General features: G+C 41.8%; 1 protein-coding gene across 3 annotated transcripts; it reads left to right on the top strand.

Moving 5' to 3' along the window:
- Nucleotides 1-1,040: 1,040 nt before the first annotated feature.
- golga3 (golgin A3) lies at nucleotides 1,041-16,972 on the top strand. 3 transcript variants are annotated; one of them, XM_069706599.1, is made up of 24 exons: nucleotides 1,041-1,118; nucleotides 2,166-2,446; nucleotides 3,684-3,839; nucleotides 4,985-5,097; nucleotides 5,598-6,334; nucleotides 6,590-6,698; nucleotides 7,004-7,310; nucleotides 7,406-7,608; nucleotides 7,738-7,875; nucleotides 8,001-8,162; nucleotides 8,257-8,625; nucleotides 8,934-9,011; nucleotides 10,610-10,873; nucleotides 11,002-11,096; nucleotides 11,402-11,618; nucleotides 12,159-12,302; nucleotides 12,400-12,597; nucleotides 12,705-12,821; nucleotides 13,110-13,249; nucleotides 13,373-13,505; nucleotides 13,808-13,930; nucleotides 14,015-14,179; nucleotides 14,795-14,961; nucleotides 15,093-16,972. In XM_069706599.1, exons 2-24 carry the CDS (start codon nucleotides 2,278-2,280, stop codon nucleotides 15,283-15,285), a joined length of 4,497 nt encoding a protein of 1,498 aa, XP_069562700.1. In that variant the 5' UTR covers nucleotides 1,041-1,118; nucleotides 2,166-2,277; the 3' UTR covers nucleotides 15,286-16,972. The 3 variants fall into 3 exon arrangements, with proteins under 3 accessions (XP_069562700.1, XP_069562699.1, XP_069562698.1); XM_069706598.1 differs by having other exon boundaries at nucleotides 3,684-3,965; nucleotides 14,798-14,961; XM_069706597.1 differs by having other exon boundaries at nucleotides 3,684-3,965.
- Nucleotides 16,973-17,837: the final 865 nt, after the last annotated feature.

The following is a 17,837-nucleotide window of genomic DNA, read 5'->3' as shown; positions in this document are numbered from 1 at the left end:
ACAATACACAGATTACATAATAGAAAAACAATATAGCTACATAAAATGCAATTGTGTGTGTAACACAAAACAACACATTTTCACTGTGTATTCAAGTATGTTTTTCTCATTTTAAAATGAGGAAGACCACCTTTATTTCAAATATTTAATGTCAACATGAATTAAGTAATATATTTTAATATGAATATTCAGTGGCCACTGTTTTACCTTTTGTTTAATGTAGATAAGTGTTTTCCAGCACCAGCCAAGTATGCATGGATGGGTACCCTGCAAACATAGTGATCCCAAATTTGTCTCTTGGAATTGACAGAGAATAATACATGCATTTTGCAGGGTTGAATATGCAGATTAAATTGTGCATGAAGATGTAATGGTTGCAGGAAGACCATTGACTGAATACACAATCGTCTTTGAAGTATTAATCATAACCTAAAACATATTATTATTTTTAGTTGTACTAGTACTGTAGTAAAGTTAAATATAGGAATCATGGAATCAATACCAGTGAAGGGTGATAATGACCAGCCCAGAGTAAATAACTATATTGGATTTAGTTTTTTATCAGATAGAAGGTCAAGTTTAACTCAAATCCTCTATGCGGAATCCAGTTTAATCCCATTAAATCAAAGCAGTGCAGTGATTTACTGATATGCATATTAACGCGATCCACGCAGCCTGCATGTAAGGCTCCTAAACTGGCACCAGCTGTCTGCGATGGCACTTATTGTGGCTTCCGCAGCTGCAGTTAGCAGCACAGCTGGAAAGAAGGGCGCAGCTCTTTGACCACAAGAGTGAGGCATCGCACCACATCCGACACATCTACCAGCAGCATTGTCCGCTCCATATTATGGTTCGTGTAATAAAATGTATAATTGCCGCATGCATTTGCACGTTAACAGTCGAACAAATAAAATATTGCATGGATTTGTATCTATATTTCAGATTAAATTAGTGTAGACAGCAAGCTCTTCATTGCCCGACAGGCTTTATTTATTCCTCCAGACGGTATGTTGTCAGCCCGCTTTGTTTCTAGTCGGACCGATAAGGGACGGAAACTAAACAGCCACGTCGTGAAAGGCGAAGCTCGCAAAAAAAAAAAAAAAAAAAAAAAAAAAAAGGTGAGCATTTATTGTCTTTTATAACATTTACGAAAATTGTCATTTTATAATTTACACATGGATGTTGTAACGTACATTCGCGACAGTGGCCTATTCGTTGGATTATTTTTTTTTAAAAATATTTCAGAAATCACTCCTCCAACGGCGCTAGCGATTTCTAGCTCGCGACTTAGCATATTTAGCTTGCCAGAGGTCCCCGTCGTTAAACGTCCCGTGCTGTCGTCCTCGTCGTTTGTCCGTCGTGGATGAACTAAAAAAAAATTAAAATAAATAAATAAATCATTCAACCCAACTGAGGGCGATAATCAAGCCATTGGGTTTATTTATTTTTTTTTCTCATCGGCGGCTGTTTTCTTTTGTTTTGAACTGCTGACTCCAGCTGAAGCGGCGCCGAGCGAAGAAGCTACTGTCACGCAGCCGGCGTAGCGACGCGCAGCCTCGGGAGTTAAAAGAGTGTAATTAACAACGAAAATGACGGATAACATGCGATGATAATGTAACATGGCGCGCAAAGAAGAGCTGTGGGAAAATGACCGCTGTCACCGCTGTCAGACGTTGGTTGACTCTTTTTAAAGAAAGCACTCTTTCGTGTAAATCGGGCCTCACCTGTCCGCGGATTTGCACACGACGTAGTTATATGTTTACTGAATTGACTTGTGAACATTCAGGCAGGAGCTGCTCAGAAAGATTTTAATTTAAATGCCCGCTGGCTGGTTGATCAGGTGCATCTCTGGCTTAAAACATCCCTTCACTTCAGTCGTTCGTGTAAACGGAAACTGTCAGTCTTGCCTTGTCATATTATTTTTTTTTTTAATTAAATGTAAATCGACTTAACGTTACTGCAATTTACGATTTATTTAACGCAGGAAAATCCACTTGACTGCAGCTTGTGTTTAAATCAAAGCACGCTGTGTTGTCACAGTATTGGTGCAACTTCTCCACTTCTTCTCTGATCTGTGTTGATCTTTATAATGTGTTTGTATTATCTAAACAAAAGCTGACAAGTTCTAATCCAGATGCTGAATTTAATGATGTTTGTGTCCTCAGTGCTCCTGGACACCCGACATGCTCCCGAGTTTACCTGCCTCCTAAGAAGATGGTTGCGTGAGAAGCTCTGCCCGAAGGTGCGCCGGCCGTTTTGTGACTGTTACGTTTCTTAATGGAAGTGGAAACTAATCAATCGGAGGCAGCTCAGATGGAGGCCAATACTTACGAAGGAGACCAAGCTGTAAAATCCAAAGACGGTGAAGCCCATGTTGTGGAACGGGAAATACAATTGAAAGAAGGGCTGGAGAACATACAAAACTCAAAAGGGGAACTCCATAATGGTGAGTACTGATGCTGTCTTGATAGGATAAAATTATTTTTTTGTGTTGACACCAAACCCTCCCTTTTACGAAGCAGAAAAGAAAAGTGCCGGCTGTGAGTCGTTTAGCTTGGTGAAAAATCTACCTAAACTAACATATATTTAACCACCACATAAAAAGATGTTACTTATATAGCCTACGTACATTTCTACAGTGTGCTGTGCTTTGGTCCAACTCTGCTCTCCGATCTAAAAACGTATTTACCCTTTATGCATCTTACTGGTATCCCTTTTATCTGATACTTGTATGCTGCCATGCATGACCTGTTTTGGTGGCTACGATAAAGCCCGGGGCCTCCTACTGCTCCATGTTTCACGGCTCTTTGAACTAACGTGTTAAATAGCTGAACTGAATTCTAATTAGTTACAGTCGGCGGCAACAGTGATTATAGTCCACGGTGTGTAAACACTAGGTGAAAAATAACTGACTGAAATTGTACTTTTTGAGCCTTTGAGGATGGACAAGAGACAGATCAGAAAAATAATGGTTAAAATCAATGCAGCAGATACACAGATGGATGATGTCAGATTTGTTATTTTCTCAAACTTGGCAAAGCTCCATCCAGAACCACAAACACATGCAAGGGTTTCACAGGCTGAATACTAATCTTTTTTTTTATGACCAGTATGTTGATTTTGATGTGTTAAATCGATGGTATTCTTCTTATATTAGCTTTAAATCCCTATTTTCATTTGTGAGCGCTTGGTTTCGATTTATAATATGAATGGATTTTTGGTGAAATTGTACCAGTTTCGAATTTGCATTTAAAGCCAGCTATGCCCGACCACTTCAACCAGCGGAAAGAATGCATACAAAGTCTGTCGTATGAACTAATTACACGAACAAGCCTGCTTCAACCTTTGGCAGAAAATTACACACTTATGTATGACATAATTACCCGTAGTATGGCGATAACAGAAGGAATCTATTTTTTAAGGCTTTTAAATGTGTTTTAAAATTGTGCCCCACAGTAATTGTGCTCCTTGATGCGAAAGTAAATGCAGCTGGAGGGATACCTGAGTAGCCTGGTGTCGCACGAATGTTTTCAGTTACATTTTTCACTTCAGTGATTGTTGCTTGGCAAAGTTGTCCAGCCAGTTTGCCAATAGAATCGCATCCACTTTGACTCGTTCACGAAAACCTATCATGACTCTTGTCACGGTACTTAGGGCTTTTTCTACCACCTCTTGTCTTTCAGGTCCTGTCAGTTCAGATGCGATGCCAAATGGAAACGGACTGGTCGAGGGCTTCGGTGCTGCAGTGGACACCCTTATAAATGGTTCCCTGCCTCCGACAGCTCCTCCCCTGAGCACCAGCTCCCATGTCAACTCGCAGACCCAAGAGCCCTCCCCAGGTGTGGCTGCTTATCCATCCATGATGCTAGAGAAGTCTGAGGGGGCTAGTGCTGAGGTCACGGTTCACAAGGGTGATGCATTGCAGTCTCTCAAACTCAGTATGCCTATGCAGGAGACTGAACTGTGTAAGCATAAACCTATGTGGAGTGAATGCCCCCTCTAATACCCTGTGTACATTAACCTCGTTTTGCTGTGGAATGCTTTGGTTTTTGGCTCATGTACGCATTTTTATTTTTTTTCAACCCCCGTTTCTGTTGAAACAGAATGATTCAGCTGTTTGAGGCTACCTCCTTTTTACAACTCCCACAGGCAGTTGATTTCTTGATTAGAATTTGATGTTGGCGCTTCATTTGGAACATTGTCTGAGCAAATGGCTGCATTTCTAAACTAATCCCTTTGTTATTTATGTCTTTTTTTTGGTGGTATTTTAAAAGGCAGCCACAGTTGATCTGTTCATGCTTATAAAATGTAATATTTTTAAGCATGGCACCAATGCTGATTTTGTTTGCTTTGGCATTTTAACTCCTACAGAGGATCTATATAGCTCCACATGGAACAACCCTCATGAAATATCTCATGATGGCTCATGTGAACATTACTGATTCAGTGTGCATCGGTTTGACGTGTTTATGGAAATCTAACTGCCGTAACACTAACTGTCTTGCTCTTGCTGGCGTGACTGAGGTTATGTTTTTCATATGTTTGTAAACCACCCAAACAAATAGAGACAGTGGTACAGTGTAATGCACCTTTTATATTTTTGAATTTAACACCTACACTAAATCAATATTATCTGTTGGGTAAAAGGGGGAATGTTGCAGGAGCACTTTGACTTACTAACTCCTTTGGTTTGTACCAATACATGTTCCCTACCCAGGGATTAACATAACTCCAATTTGAATAATATGCATACCACTACTATTTGAGAACAGGGTCCCAAGCAACTTCACTTATAGTCAAATGCAAATAACGTCATTCAAGCATTTACACCGAAGGAATGCAGTAAAACAAGCCTCACTGCCAGGATCCAGCTTTTGTAGTCATTAATCCAGATGTTGTGGAAGATAAAGTGCTGTGGTGTACTTGGGTTGCATGCGTCGGTGGGGAAACCTCTTCAGTTTGTCCTAACGCTCTTTCCCTTCAGCTTACGAGAAGCCATCTCTGGAGATGGAGAATGAGGAGAAGATTCGCCTGGAGGCTCGCCGGCGTCTGGAGGAGCAACTCAAGCAGTACAGAGTGCAGAGACATAAGGAGAGGGTGAGTGAATGCAGTCGCTGTCAGGTCATGGATAGCACTAAATAAATTCTCTTTTATGCTTTTAAAGTTCTCATGTTTCCGCAGCCACAGTTGCCTCCTCATTTATTCCAGACCGGTCTGTTTGTTAGAGATGTATTTCCAAAACTACTTTTGGTGTGAGATTTAATCTCAAACATGGGGCTTCTGCCATTAGACAAGTATTTATTTTTATGCAGCTTTTGTGCTTGTGGGAATTTTAGCGAAGTCTGCTGTTAATGCTAATTAAACAATGTGACCCAGACATTTGACAGTTTAACAAGTATTGAGAAAACATATTTTCAGTTAAGAGAAAAGATCTGCTTCCTCTGCAGAGCATTGATGTACATTCCATCAAATTGAGTGTAAATATTTACACGATTGATTCATTGATTTTTGACTCTGAAGTTCTAGGTGTCAAGCTGATCAACCTGGATTAAGATTTTGTCAGAATGACAACTTTGATCCTTTCTCGTGTTTTCTAGTCTCACCGCACTACTGCCAAGAGCAGACAATTCAGTACCCTGGATCCAGAACTCATGCTGCATCCTGAGGCGCTGCCCCGGGCCAACACTGTCGCCATGACCACGGAGTATTCCTTCCTGAGGACCAGTGTCCCACGCGGTCCCAAACTGGGTAGCCTGGGAATTCCCCCTTCCAAGGAGAGGAAGTCCAGGTCACCTCGGCCCAGCAAGATCCACTCGTTGGCTGACTACAAGTCTCCTGAGAGTGATGGTCGAGGTGGAGGAGAAGGAGGAGGAGGAGGAGGTGGTGTAACGACAGGAGATAACACCATGAGCTCCCTCCAGTCCACCATGAGCTCCGTGTCCACGCTGTCTGAGGTCAACGTGATGTCAGAGTGCGGCACCTGTGAGACGGAGGCACAACCTGGAGCTTCGCACCAAGTCGGGGACAATGTGTCAGAAATCGATGGCAGCGAATCGGGAGCGAGGCCGGGGAACGACGGCAATGACAGCGACAGCTCATCTTACAGCAGTGTGTCGACCAGGGGGACCTACGGTATGCTGTCTGCAGTAGTGGAGAGGCAGCGGGGGCCGTACACGGTGGAGGGGAGGGAGATTGCCCCTGAGGTCATGGGTCAGTTCCCCTCTTTACAGGAGGTGCTGCAGGCAGCCAGTGAGGAGCAGCACCAGTTGGAGCTGGAGCAGGAGAGAGAAGGGACGGCAGAGCCTCACAGCCGCAGGGACAGCTTCTCCAGCAGGTATTCTGAGTTTCAGACGGATATCATGCCTACAACTGAATGCACTTTTTGAATTATAAAACTAAGAATAAGCCTTTAACTTAAGCCGATTTTACTTTGAGATTGATGAAAACTCTTGTGTTAAAAAGCTGGAATCTACTAATGTTTGGGATTTTTTTTTTTTTATTACAAAATGTATTGATTGTGTAAATTTACGTAATTTTCGGTTGAAATTTAGTATTCTTTTTGCACAAATGTTGTTTATGTTTGTTTCAGTGTTTCTTTGGAAAGCTCTGTGATGGGCCACGATGAAATGCTCCAGGTGCTGAAGGAGAAAATGAGACTTGAAGGCCAGTTGGAATCCTTGTCGTCTGAGGCCAATCAGGTATTGATTTTAATAATCATATTTGTTTTCCTTCTGCACATAGCACCTATTCATACAGCTCTGTAGGTGCTGCCAAAATAACATCGAAACCTTGGAATATCACCCAAAACATCACCACAAGCTACTGTAGTATAGCGTTGAGTAAGTTAGACCTTATTATGACTCAATAGTTAAGGCCACCTAAAGACTGCATTTAGTTTATTATATATTATAAAAGCTGCAGCAGCAGGAAAAACACTAGGTACCTATGTAATTCCATTATACTGGAAACACTGAGAATGATTTGGTTAAATACTGTTCTCTAGGCTCTCAAGGAGAAGACGGAGCTTCAGGCCCAGCTTGCTACAGTGAATGCTCAGCTGCACGCCAAAAAGGAAGAGGCTCAATTCAGCCAGGAGAAGCAAAGCTCCCTCAGGACGGAGGTTGGCACACTGCGACAAAACTGCAGCCAGCTAGAGAAGGCCATGGTGGAGCTGCAGGGCAGTCTGGAGAGCAGGAATGCCAGTCTGACCTCTCTGAGCAATGACTTGAAGGTTGCTGAAGACCAGTACAACCGGCTGATGGGGAAGGTGGAGGAGATGCAGAACACTGTAACCTCCAGGGATAATACAGGTGAGGGATGAAGACCCAGGGAACTGAGTGTGTAAAGTTATAGTCGCTCCCACCTCTGTTTTTACATTGGCTGTTTTGATCCTACACCTTTGCAGTTCACGAGTTGCGTGACCAAATGGGCGGCCTTCAGAGTCAGCTTCAGCAGGTACAGCTGGAGCGCAGCACCCTGCAGAGTCGACTAAAGACCTCCCAGGCTGAGATCAACTCGCTCCAGCAGCTCAGACAGTGGTATCAGCAGCAGCTAGCAATGGCCCAGGAGGCAAGAGTGCGACTGCAAGGAGAAATGGCCAACATGCAGGTAAGGTGGCGCTAATGCCGATGTTTTCGACCTCCCGGCTTGGCGTTTGACAAAACTTGACACAAAGTTGACACAAAGACAGAACATCACAGGTAACATGTTTCGTCTTATTTTTCTTTTGTTTCCCAGGCTGGACAGATGACGCAGATTGGCGTTCTGGAACATCTGAAGCTGGAAAATGTGACACTGTCTCATCAACTCACTGAGACCCAACACCGCTCCATCAAAGAGAAAGAGCGTATTGCTGTTCAGCTACAGAGCATTGAGGTATATTCTCCAACATATCCCTGAATACGCCATGGAAACAGACTGTACATGATGTTTATTATTCAACCAAAGTATCTGATTTATAACTTAACATGTTTGATATCCTTCTCCTGTCTGTGATGTAGGCGGACATGCTGACCCAAGAGTCTGCTTATAAGCAGATCCAGGATGCAAAAAGCATGGTGGAAGATGACCTGCAGCACAAACTGGATGAGCTTGAGGAAGAGCGGGAGCGCTTGATAAAACTGGCCAACACAGCCACCACCCTTGAAAGGGAACTAGAGCAGGTAGTCATGCCAAATGTTACAGTAACTTGTTATGGGCAGTGAAGCTCTTACTGTATTGTGTTCTAAACTGCTTGTCGCTCTCTGTCGCTCTTAGGTAAAGTTGACCCTTTCCCAGAAGGACGTGCAGCTGCAGTCACTACAGAAAGAACATCTGGAGCTGATGCGCCAGCTGACAAGCACTCAGGAGAACCTACACACCAAAGAGCAGTCCATCAACCAGCTGGAGGCCCGATACCTGGAGCTGGAGGCCCAGCTGGCCGAGCTGCAGACAGACGGCAGCGCCAAGGACGACAATATCCAGTTCCTCCAGAACGAGAAAATTGTCCTGGAGGTCGCGCTGCAGGCAGCTCGGGCCGACAAGAGCCAACTTGACGAGGGCGCTGAGCGGCTCGGAGAGGATGTTCTGGTGGCCTCAGATGTCTTGGATCAGCTCAGACAAGAAGTCCAAGTCAAAGCCAGTCAGGTATGAGAAAACAGACGAGGTACATTGAGTTACAGATGGACTGATGGCCTTTTTAGATATAAGGAAATGTATGAAATGCTGAGCTGCTTACGAGGGGTCAAGAATGTGTTTTTAGCCATTACAAAGTGTTTTTGTCCCGAAGAGGAAGGTTTGTTATTTCCCTCAGCGTAAGCAGCTATCAGTTTCTATCGAAATTCAATAATTCAAATAGAAAGTAGCATTTAGCATCAAATTTTTCCCTCAATGATTACCTCTCCAACACAGAGTAGTGAATAATGAGAGGATTTTTTTTTTTTTTTACGTTGCAGATTGAAACTCTACAACAAGAAAATAATTCCTTGAAGAAACAAGCTCAGAAATTAAAGGAGCAGTTCCAGCAACAAAAGGTAAGATATCACCCTTGTTTTTGCATGAGATTGCATTGAGCTTAGTGAAAGTTAGTGGAAGCTCGAGAGAAGTGGAGCCCGTGAAGACTTCTCCCGGCTGGCTGATGCTGTCGTGGGAGGATGTATTGTGGAGCCAGATGGCTGTCAAGTTGTCTGAAAAATGCCCAGAGTGCTGGATGACATGCCTCAGTGGATTGAGCAGTGGTGGATGCTGCTTTATTTTGCATTGACAAGCTGTCATAAAGAGGGTGGAGTTAAATGACAGCATGATAGAGATGCACAATCTATTGTATCTCTTTCAGGGCTTCAGTTTTGTCGACTCTCTTCACACTCATGCATTAACATTCGTCTCGGTGCATCAAATTTTATTTGGACCGCTTTCAGCAAACCATGAATACCAAACTAGTTTACTTCTGGTGGTGAGGAATTTGGGAAAATATCACCGTATTCTCAATAAACTAATATGTATCTTCACTGCCTCAAGTCAAGTCAATGATGAGTCAGAAACTCCAGCATGAGTTTTAAATTACTTATTAAATAGTTACAGGATTCTGAGAAGCAAACAAGTGGTATTACTGTCAGTTTTAAAGAAGCTACGTGTCGGCCTGTCTCAGTAATTGCATAATCGCCTGATCGCAATTATTTTTTATTGTTAGAATCATTTCCCCTCATCTTTACAAAAACAGCTGGAAGAAAACAACAGAAATGTCCATCACCATAGCGACGTCATTTTCCACTGTTTGATATTTGACTGGTGCTCTTGTGACCACGTCATCTTGTTACAGCCCAAATCCGTCGCTATAATTTATTGGCACATGAGTGGAGAGTTAGCACCACCTTAGTACATTGTTGGTTTGGATTATTGGCAACTGCCATTATAAGTCATTTATTTATATATTTCAGTTTGTATATGTAGGTTGATAATTATGTCATATCTGTGCTGAGATTTTGTTTTGTTTATAAAGCCTTGAGGGCAAACACAATTTTTAAAATTTATTTATATCTTTTAATATTTAATGCCACTAACTGGGCTCTTTGTGAATTATTAAACTATGATTAGTGTTATACCATAATGGTGGCATAAAATGAATAGAAAAAGAAAACTAAGCCGCTCTGGTTGCAGTATCTTGAGGAGATCTCATTGCTACTTCTCTGCAGCTCTTTAGTCCTAATGTTTGATCGTTTTTAAATTTTTCTCAGAATAATACATACATTGTAAAGCACCCTCATGCATCTGTAAATACGGCAACATTTGTAATGCAGTTTGAATATATATATTCTATTATATAGAATATACAGCATGCACCATAGCTTTCCTTTGGTGGTCTCCTGTCATATTTTGTCTATTTGGGCAAAGGAAATAAAGCGTTTACAACTCTGTATGTCTAGACATTTTTTCCTCAGTGAAATACGTCTCAGTAAAGCCCAGAGATGATTCCGTGTGGGATTTAAATCCTCTTGCTGCCGTCTCTCCTGCAGTGTTTCCCCAGTAAAGGCAGATTTGAGGGAGACCACTCGCACTCCTTGAAAGGAGAAAATGCTTTACTAGTGTTCTGCATAATGTTTTCATCAGGCACACAATGTCGTTGACTTCACAGGTGATGGTGGAAGCGTACCGCCGGGACGCCAGCTCAAAAGACCAGCTGATCGGTGAGCTCAAGTCCACCAAAAAGCGTCTGTTGGCGGAGGTGAAGGACCTGAAGCAGGAGGTGCTGGGCGCTCAGGGGGAGAAGCAGAAGGCCGAACTGGAGCAGGCCCGGCTGCAGAAGGAGGTGGTGAGAGTCCAGGAGCAGATGAGCAACATGGAAGCCCATCTGCAGTCCATTCAGACAGAAAGGGATCAGCTGGAAACCCATATTCAGGTTTGTCTGTTATTTATTATTGAATTTATTTTGCACGGTATTTTTTAATTACAAATGTAAAGAAAAGGGAAGGTTGTCGGCCATTCTTTTATTGTGATGCAGACTATTTGCTTTTCCTCCCAACGCAGTCTCTACAGTTTGATCAGAACCAGCTAGCAGCAGTGACACAAGAGAACGAGGGCCTGAGGAAACAGGTGGAGCAATTGGAGGGAGAAGCCAAAAAGTGAGTCATGTGCTCCTCAGATTTCAGGAGCTTCAATGATTCCCACAGTAATGACTTGGACCACGATGCCTATCTCTGTTATCGAGGTGCTATTTATAAACACAAATATTGGACAATGCTCATACAATGACTGATCTCCACATGGAAATATGAGTCAGTACATGCAGTTTGATGTACATCCATCTACATTATTCAATGTGTTTGTGTGTTATCTGTAAATAAAATAGGATTTCTAAGATGCAACACTGCACACCTACATCTTGTGCTCTTATGTACATCCTTAACTTAATTTCTCATCAATATAGGGCCATCTCAGAGCAGAAGGTGCGCGTGAAGAGGCTGGGAACAGATTTGACCAGTGCTCAGAAGGAGATGAAGGCCAAACACAAGGCCTACGAGAACGCCGTGGGCATCCTGAGCAGGCGGCTCCAAGAGGCTCTGACTGACAAGGAGACAGCCGAGGCAGAGCTGGTCAAACTCAAGGCCCAGGTTTCAGATGGGGGAAACAGCCAGGCCTTACAGGTAATGTATAAACCTGCCAGACCTTTACAGTGAAAAATACGCAGCCACAACATATTGTTTGTATAAGGAAAAGCATCCTTGTCGGAAAACTGTCAACAAAGTGTTATACAGTGTACAGGCTCTCATCCATTTACAGTTCAAAGTAATTGGAAATATAGTACAGTACGTATAATAGTGTGTGCCCTACTAACTGGAGGCTTTAAATATCGGGGATAAGAGGTCTTTAACAAAGGAGCAAGTGATTATTATAAGTCGTTATCAAGCGAATATTTTAGCTAAATTTTAGTTTAGATGTTAGGGGCGATTTATATATGAATGCAGTTAGCTTGTTGTATTGTAAGCATATTCACATTATCTGAGTGAGAAAGGCTATTATCCTATACATGTACCACAGAATCAAAAAATATTGGTTATTATCTACTTCTGTCCTTGTCCGGTTCTGTTTTCATATTTTTTGTCTCAAAGATGTGAATAATCCCAGTTTAGCTGTTGACCAACAGAATCATACTAAAATACTAAGTGGTTTTATTTGTCTTACAGGAGAAGATTGAGGTTCTGCAGGCTGAGCTGCAGGCTGTGACCAACAGCAAGACGATGCTGGAGAAGGAGCTGCAGGAAGTGATCACGCTCACCTCCACAGAGCTGGAGGAGTACCAGGAGAAGGTTATGGAGCTTGAGGATGAGGTGAGCTATGATACATTTTGTGTCAGTTTGTTACACTTCTGTAATGACTTTGTTCATACGGGATGTTTTGTATTGATGATGTGGATTGGTTTCACAGCTTCAAGAGTCACGCTGCTTCAAGAAGCGGATCAGAAAGTTAGAAGATGCCAACAAGAAGTTAACACTTGAGCTGGAACATGAAAAAGGGAAACTGGCTGGATTAGCACAGTCCCATAATGCAATGCGGGAGCATGCCAATATTCTGGAGTCTGCCTTAGCAAAGAGGGAGGCAGATCTTGTCCAGCTCAACTTGCAGGTGAGAAACTAGTTATCATCTCATCTCACTGATCTATTGTTTGGATTACCCGGAGGTTGTAAAGTTTCCTGCTACCTTTAGACTCAAATAGAAAAACGTGGTTTCAGGTTCAAGCTGTTCTGAGGCGTAAAGAGGAGGAGGACCAGCAAATGAAGCAGGTGGTGCAAAGTCTACAGCTTGCCTTTGAAAAAGAGAAAACCAAAGTGAAGGACCTGAAAGAACAGGTACGTATATCAGGCTGCAGTATTATCACTTTCTCTTCTAGATGAAATGCCACTTGAAGTTTTTTTTAGTTTCCCTTTCAAAATATTCTTAAGAATCTGTACTTTGAACATATTTACTCTGAGATCATTTTCTTTGCAAAAGGCTCATTAAGCCCCCTCTTGACAAACAGTTGAAAAAATATATGATGAAATGCATCTGTACTAAGACCAGTAGCTTTTACTTTTTGTTACTATTCTTTGATCTAGAGCAGAGTGCTTCAGTTTGAAATTATGCGATGTGTCCTTTAGGTGGCAGCAGCAAAGGCTGAGGCAGCCCACAACAGACGGCACTACAGGGCAGCCATGCTGGAGCTGTCAGAGATCAAGAAGGACCTGCAGGCCAAAGAGGACCTGGTCAAAGCTCTGCAGAGTGAAGCACACAAACTACAGTACGTGCATTTGCCTGATTTAGACCTGCAGGGATTTTGGATAATTATCTTTTTAACCTGATATTGTGTTGCAGAATCCATTGTGGCAGTGCATTTTATCATTGAATGTGTCACACTCTGCAGGGCTCAGGATGAACAGCACGCTCAGGAGGTTTCCAGGTTTCAGGAGGAGCTGGGTGAGGCTCACTCTCAGCTCCAGATCCTCCAGAAACAACTGGACGAGGAACTGTCCAAGCAGCCCCTCACAAACCAAGAGGTGAGGACTCAGAACTGGAGTCTGGAAGTTTTGGGTTATGTGATTTATTAGGATTACATTTTATATCCTAACAAATAAAAGCTAATTTGTAAGTAAAACATGATGCTCATTTTTTTTTTTATTGTGTATAATTAATATTGAGTTGACTGAATTGATTATAATGCAACATTTTGGTCGTCCACTTATTTTTTTTCACGAAGGCTTTTAGGGACCCAATTCTTTAAAGTCTGTTTCATCTTTACTCAGACCTGTTATTGAAAAGCATCTCTGACACTAATATCTAACACTGACTGCTGATTCAGGTTGAGGACTTGAAGTGGGAGGTGGAACAGAGGCAGAGAGACATTGAGGCTCAGAAGCAGCAGCTGGAGATGATGGAGCAGTGTCACCACAGGGAGCTGGACAACCTGCAGATGGCTCTACAGGCAAGCACTGCAGTTATTTCTGTATTTATTTTGTTAATGTTCAAACTGATTTATAACTAAACTAAAATGTGTTATCTGTTTCAGAACATTAAAGTGGAGCTAGAGTCGGTGCAGGAGGAGATGAGCAGCACCAGGAAGGACAAGTTTATGCTGCAGGCCAAAGTGGGTGAGCTGAGAAACAGCATGAAGACGGTCCTGCTGCAGAACCAGCAGCTCAAACAGGATCTCAAACAGAGTCGTCTGAGGAAGGTAAAAAAAAAAACATGTTTTCTGCTGTAAAACATTGTTGTGCCCTATTATCATTCTAGTGCTTTTTCCACAAGCTTTCTAGCAAGTGCACTTTTTACATTTTGTGGATACACTAAACAATTGTAACAATTGACTACTATCTCTGTAACTTATCATTTGAAAAATTTGTTTTGTTTGAAGTTATCAAGAATTCCCTTGAGTCTGTTCACTAAGCAATTTCTCTGACATCACCAAGTGTTGGTAGGTGCAACAGAGCATATCACTAATATTAGTGCTAGTAGAGCCTGCTTATTGATCACTTTAATTGTCTTGGCATGGTGGCTTTTAGATACCTACAATGTTGAATATTAGTCAAAGTTATTAGCAGTCATCAGACACAATTGAAGAACATCATAAGTGAAGTAAATGGAAAGTATCTTTTTAGCATTCCTCACAGACAGCAATGACCATTTGCTACTATGTTGTTATCCAGCTGGGTGCACCCACTAATTTCTACTGTGTGAAAATTTGTGTAGACAAATTTAAAAGCCAATGGTGTCAGTGTAATGCCAAATGAGAAAGGCCTGCTCGCAATAAATGACTAAGTATGTCTCCATAATGATGTTGTTGGAGCAGCAGCGCGTGGAGCTGAAGAGTGAGGGGAACCCATCCAGTCCAGTGACGCCAGTTAAGATCCCAGACTGCCCAGTGCCCGCCTCCCTGCTGGACGAGTTGCTGAAACCATCAACCTCTGTCAACAAGGAGCCGCTCAACAACCTGCACAACTGTCTGCGGCAGCTCAAGTAAGCCTTTGGTTCTGTATGAAGGACGGGGTTGAAGCTAGTCAACATACCTACTCGGAACATTTTGTTGTGTAGTGCTGAGCAGTTCTCCAAATGCCAGAAATGACCTAACCTTTTTTTTTTTTTCTCAGGGAGGAGATGGACAGCCTCCAGAGGCAGATGGAGGAACACACAGTAACAGTACATGAGTCAATGAGCTCATGGACAAACACAGAGGAGGGACTGGCTCAACTCGAGCTTCAAAACAACGTCTCCGCACCATCAACAGCGATAAACAACATGGTGGTGGAAAATAACAATGAAGTGGAACAGCAGCAATCATAACTAAAGAACTTTTCTCAGGCCAATAGAGGGAGAGTGGAGTTTTATCCACAAAGGCACTTTTCAGCCCCTTATTCCCTTTCTCTTTTCTTAACAATTGCTGCCAACATTTGGCATTTCTCCCATCAGCACAGAAGTGCTTTCGCAGAGTAATACTTTATATAACATAGCTTTATTCTTTCCTCTTTATTTGATGGTTGTTTATATTTGTGTTATACTTTTGTCACATTTATTTATTTAGAGTTAAGAAATGACAACTTTTACTTTGACAGCCTCTCCGAGAGGATCTCCTATCTTCAGTTTTGTTTTAAAAGACACATATAGTCTAGCAGCTTAATCTGCTGGGCCAATTTTCCGCTGTCGAGTCAGCGGTTTTCCTCACTAAGTCGTAATTAGTCATCCCCCTCCCCATAATTTTTAATCAGTGGCGTTGATGCTGTTTAATAATGGCTGACATCATTTTAAAAAGTGTTTTTGGTGACAGAAACAAACTTGGCACAAGTTTGCCACCAGAATGGCTATGGCCTGTTCTTCCATTTATTCATGCCTGTGTCTGAGTAAAGTCGCTAACGTATGATTTAACTGACATGGCTCCACATCCACGTGCTTTCTAACCAGCCTGTGATGAAACATCACTCCTGTTCATGAAGTTAAAAGTCATACAGAGTTTCGGTCAGTTACTTTGTATTGCCTCATGTTAAAATGCAGTGTTTCTAATGTTTGCTGTAACCATATCACCTTGGGTTCTTAAACTCTAAGACATTAATATCAGTTATGTTTGTCCAGCATGAACTGCAGTAATTTGTACGCAAAAAAAAAAAAAGCCTTACGCAATCTTTAATATGCTGTAAAGGACTAAATTGGTTTGGATGAGTGTAATTCTGCTGAGGGTGGATGCAAGATGTAATATGTTATATTGTATATGTGTGCAAATCCTTACTGAAGAACTGTTTATTATAAAATGAGTGGATCACATCAGCTGACATTGCACAGTAAATGTTGAAAACTAAACTGACTTGGATAGAAAGTTGTAAGTTATAAAAAAAAAAAAGGTTGCTATATCTAATTACAGCAGGTGCAGCCTGACATGTTCATTTTCCATTGTTACATTTGGTACATACTGTATTTACAAAAAAAAAAAATACCCCTGAATCAAATGTTGTTGTTGAGCTCTGTTTCACGGGGTAATAGGGTAAGTTAATTGTTGCCAGAGGTTAATATATACATACTCTTTCTTTTTGTATGATTGTAAATTGATCATAATTGTTTGATAGTGTAAAGAAGAGGACATACAAGTTATAAAATGCAAACCATAGATAAGATCTGATGCTAACTCTGCTACAGCTGCACTAAGACCTCAGTATAAAGTGGTCCCTGGATGGAGCAGTAGCGTTCTGCATGCAGTTGTGCTGCAGCCGCAATGTCAGTGCTCATTCCCACACAAAAAAACATTTTCTTTATTGTATGCTTGTGAATTTCCAAAGGGACAATAACTATTTTGAGGAGAATGCTTGCTGATGCAAATAACGGCAAATGTATTGATATCCTGTATCCTCTCTATGCTCAAACCCTGCTGTATTTTTTTTTTTTTTTTGTTCCTACTAAGATTGGAATCGATTCATTCCTGATTTAACATTTGTGTTGGGAGATGTGATTGTATTTATCATAAAATTGCACTATTCAACTGTCATTACAGCTCGTGCTCTCTCTGTGTGTGTGTGTGTGTCTTCTCTACAAAAACCACACAACTTCACGAATATCTCCCAGGTTATGTCTCATTTCTTCTCTCTCCCCCCCCCCCCCCCCCCCTTGAAAGTCGCTTATTTTGTGCAGGCACCGCGTTAGACGTCACCGGGTCCTCGCTCTTTGCATTTAAACCGTCGCGGTGAGAAGACGCCTAACAACAGTAGCTGGGGAGAGAGAGAGAGAGAGAGAGAGAGGAGGTGGGCATTGTTTTTAAAAAAAAAAATTAATATTTTCAACTAACAATGCTCTACGCTTAACTAGGCTACATATTTACGTTTGTCTGCACGTTTAAAAAAAAAAAAAAATACAAGAGCGTGTGTTCCTGTTAAAGTGTTTGCTGTTGCTAACCGGTGGCGTGAGTGATTAGCTTCTTGCCTTGCTAAACGGCTAATGGCAGTTAGCGTGCTTGACAAAACTCTAAAGCTTCCCAAATATCACGCAAACTAATTTTGCTCTAATTTTCTTTCTGCTTTCACCTTTTTAACCGACACCGGTTTATAACTGGTAACCGAAGCTGTGGAAATGTGTTGTTTTGCTTTCGGTTGGCCTGCACGCGTGGTGTTGTGTTAACAAGAATATTCGTTAAGACTTGTTTTTTTTTTTTTTTTTAAATGTATTTTTACCAATTTTGTATTTTAAAAAATATATATATTTAAAATTTAAATATATGTTGTCGACTGTAAAACCACACAAGCTTGTAGGTTATCGTTTCCTTGAATTAGTCACGTCTGACATGGCAGAGCACGATGTTACGTTCACGCCTCGCGGAAAGTGCGTAAAAATGAGAAACCCATATTTTCCAACTGTGC

The sequence above is a fragment of the Brachyistius frenatus genome, unplaced genomic scaffold (genome assembly GCF_029030835.1).
Source record: "Brachyistius frenatus isolate BFR_SWC_R1_liver_20210118 unplaced genomic scaffold, ASM2903083v1 Contig_64, whole genome shotgun sequence".
Classification (NCBI taxonomy): Eukaryota; Metazoa; Chordata; class Actinopteri; family Embiotocidae; genus Brachyistius; species Brachyistius frenatus.
Note: the sequence above shows the minus strand (reverse complement) of the source record. Positions and strands in the feature narration are given on the sequence as shown.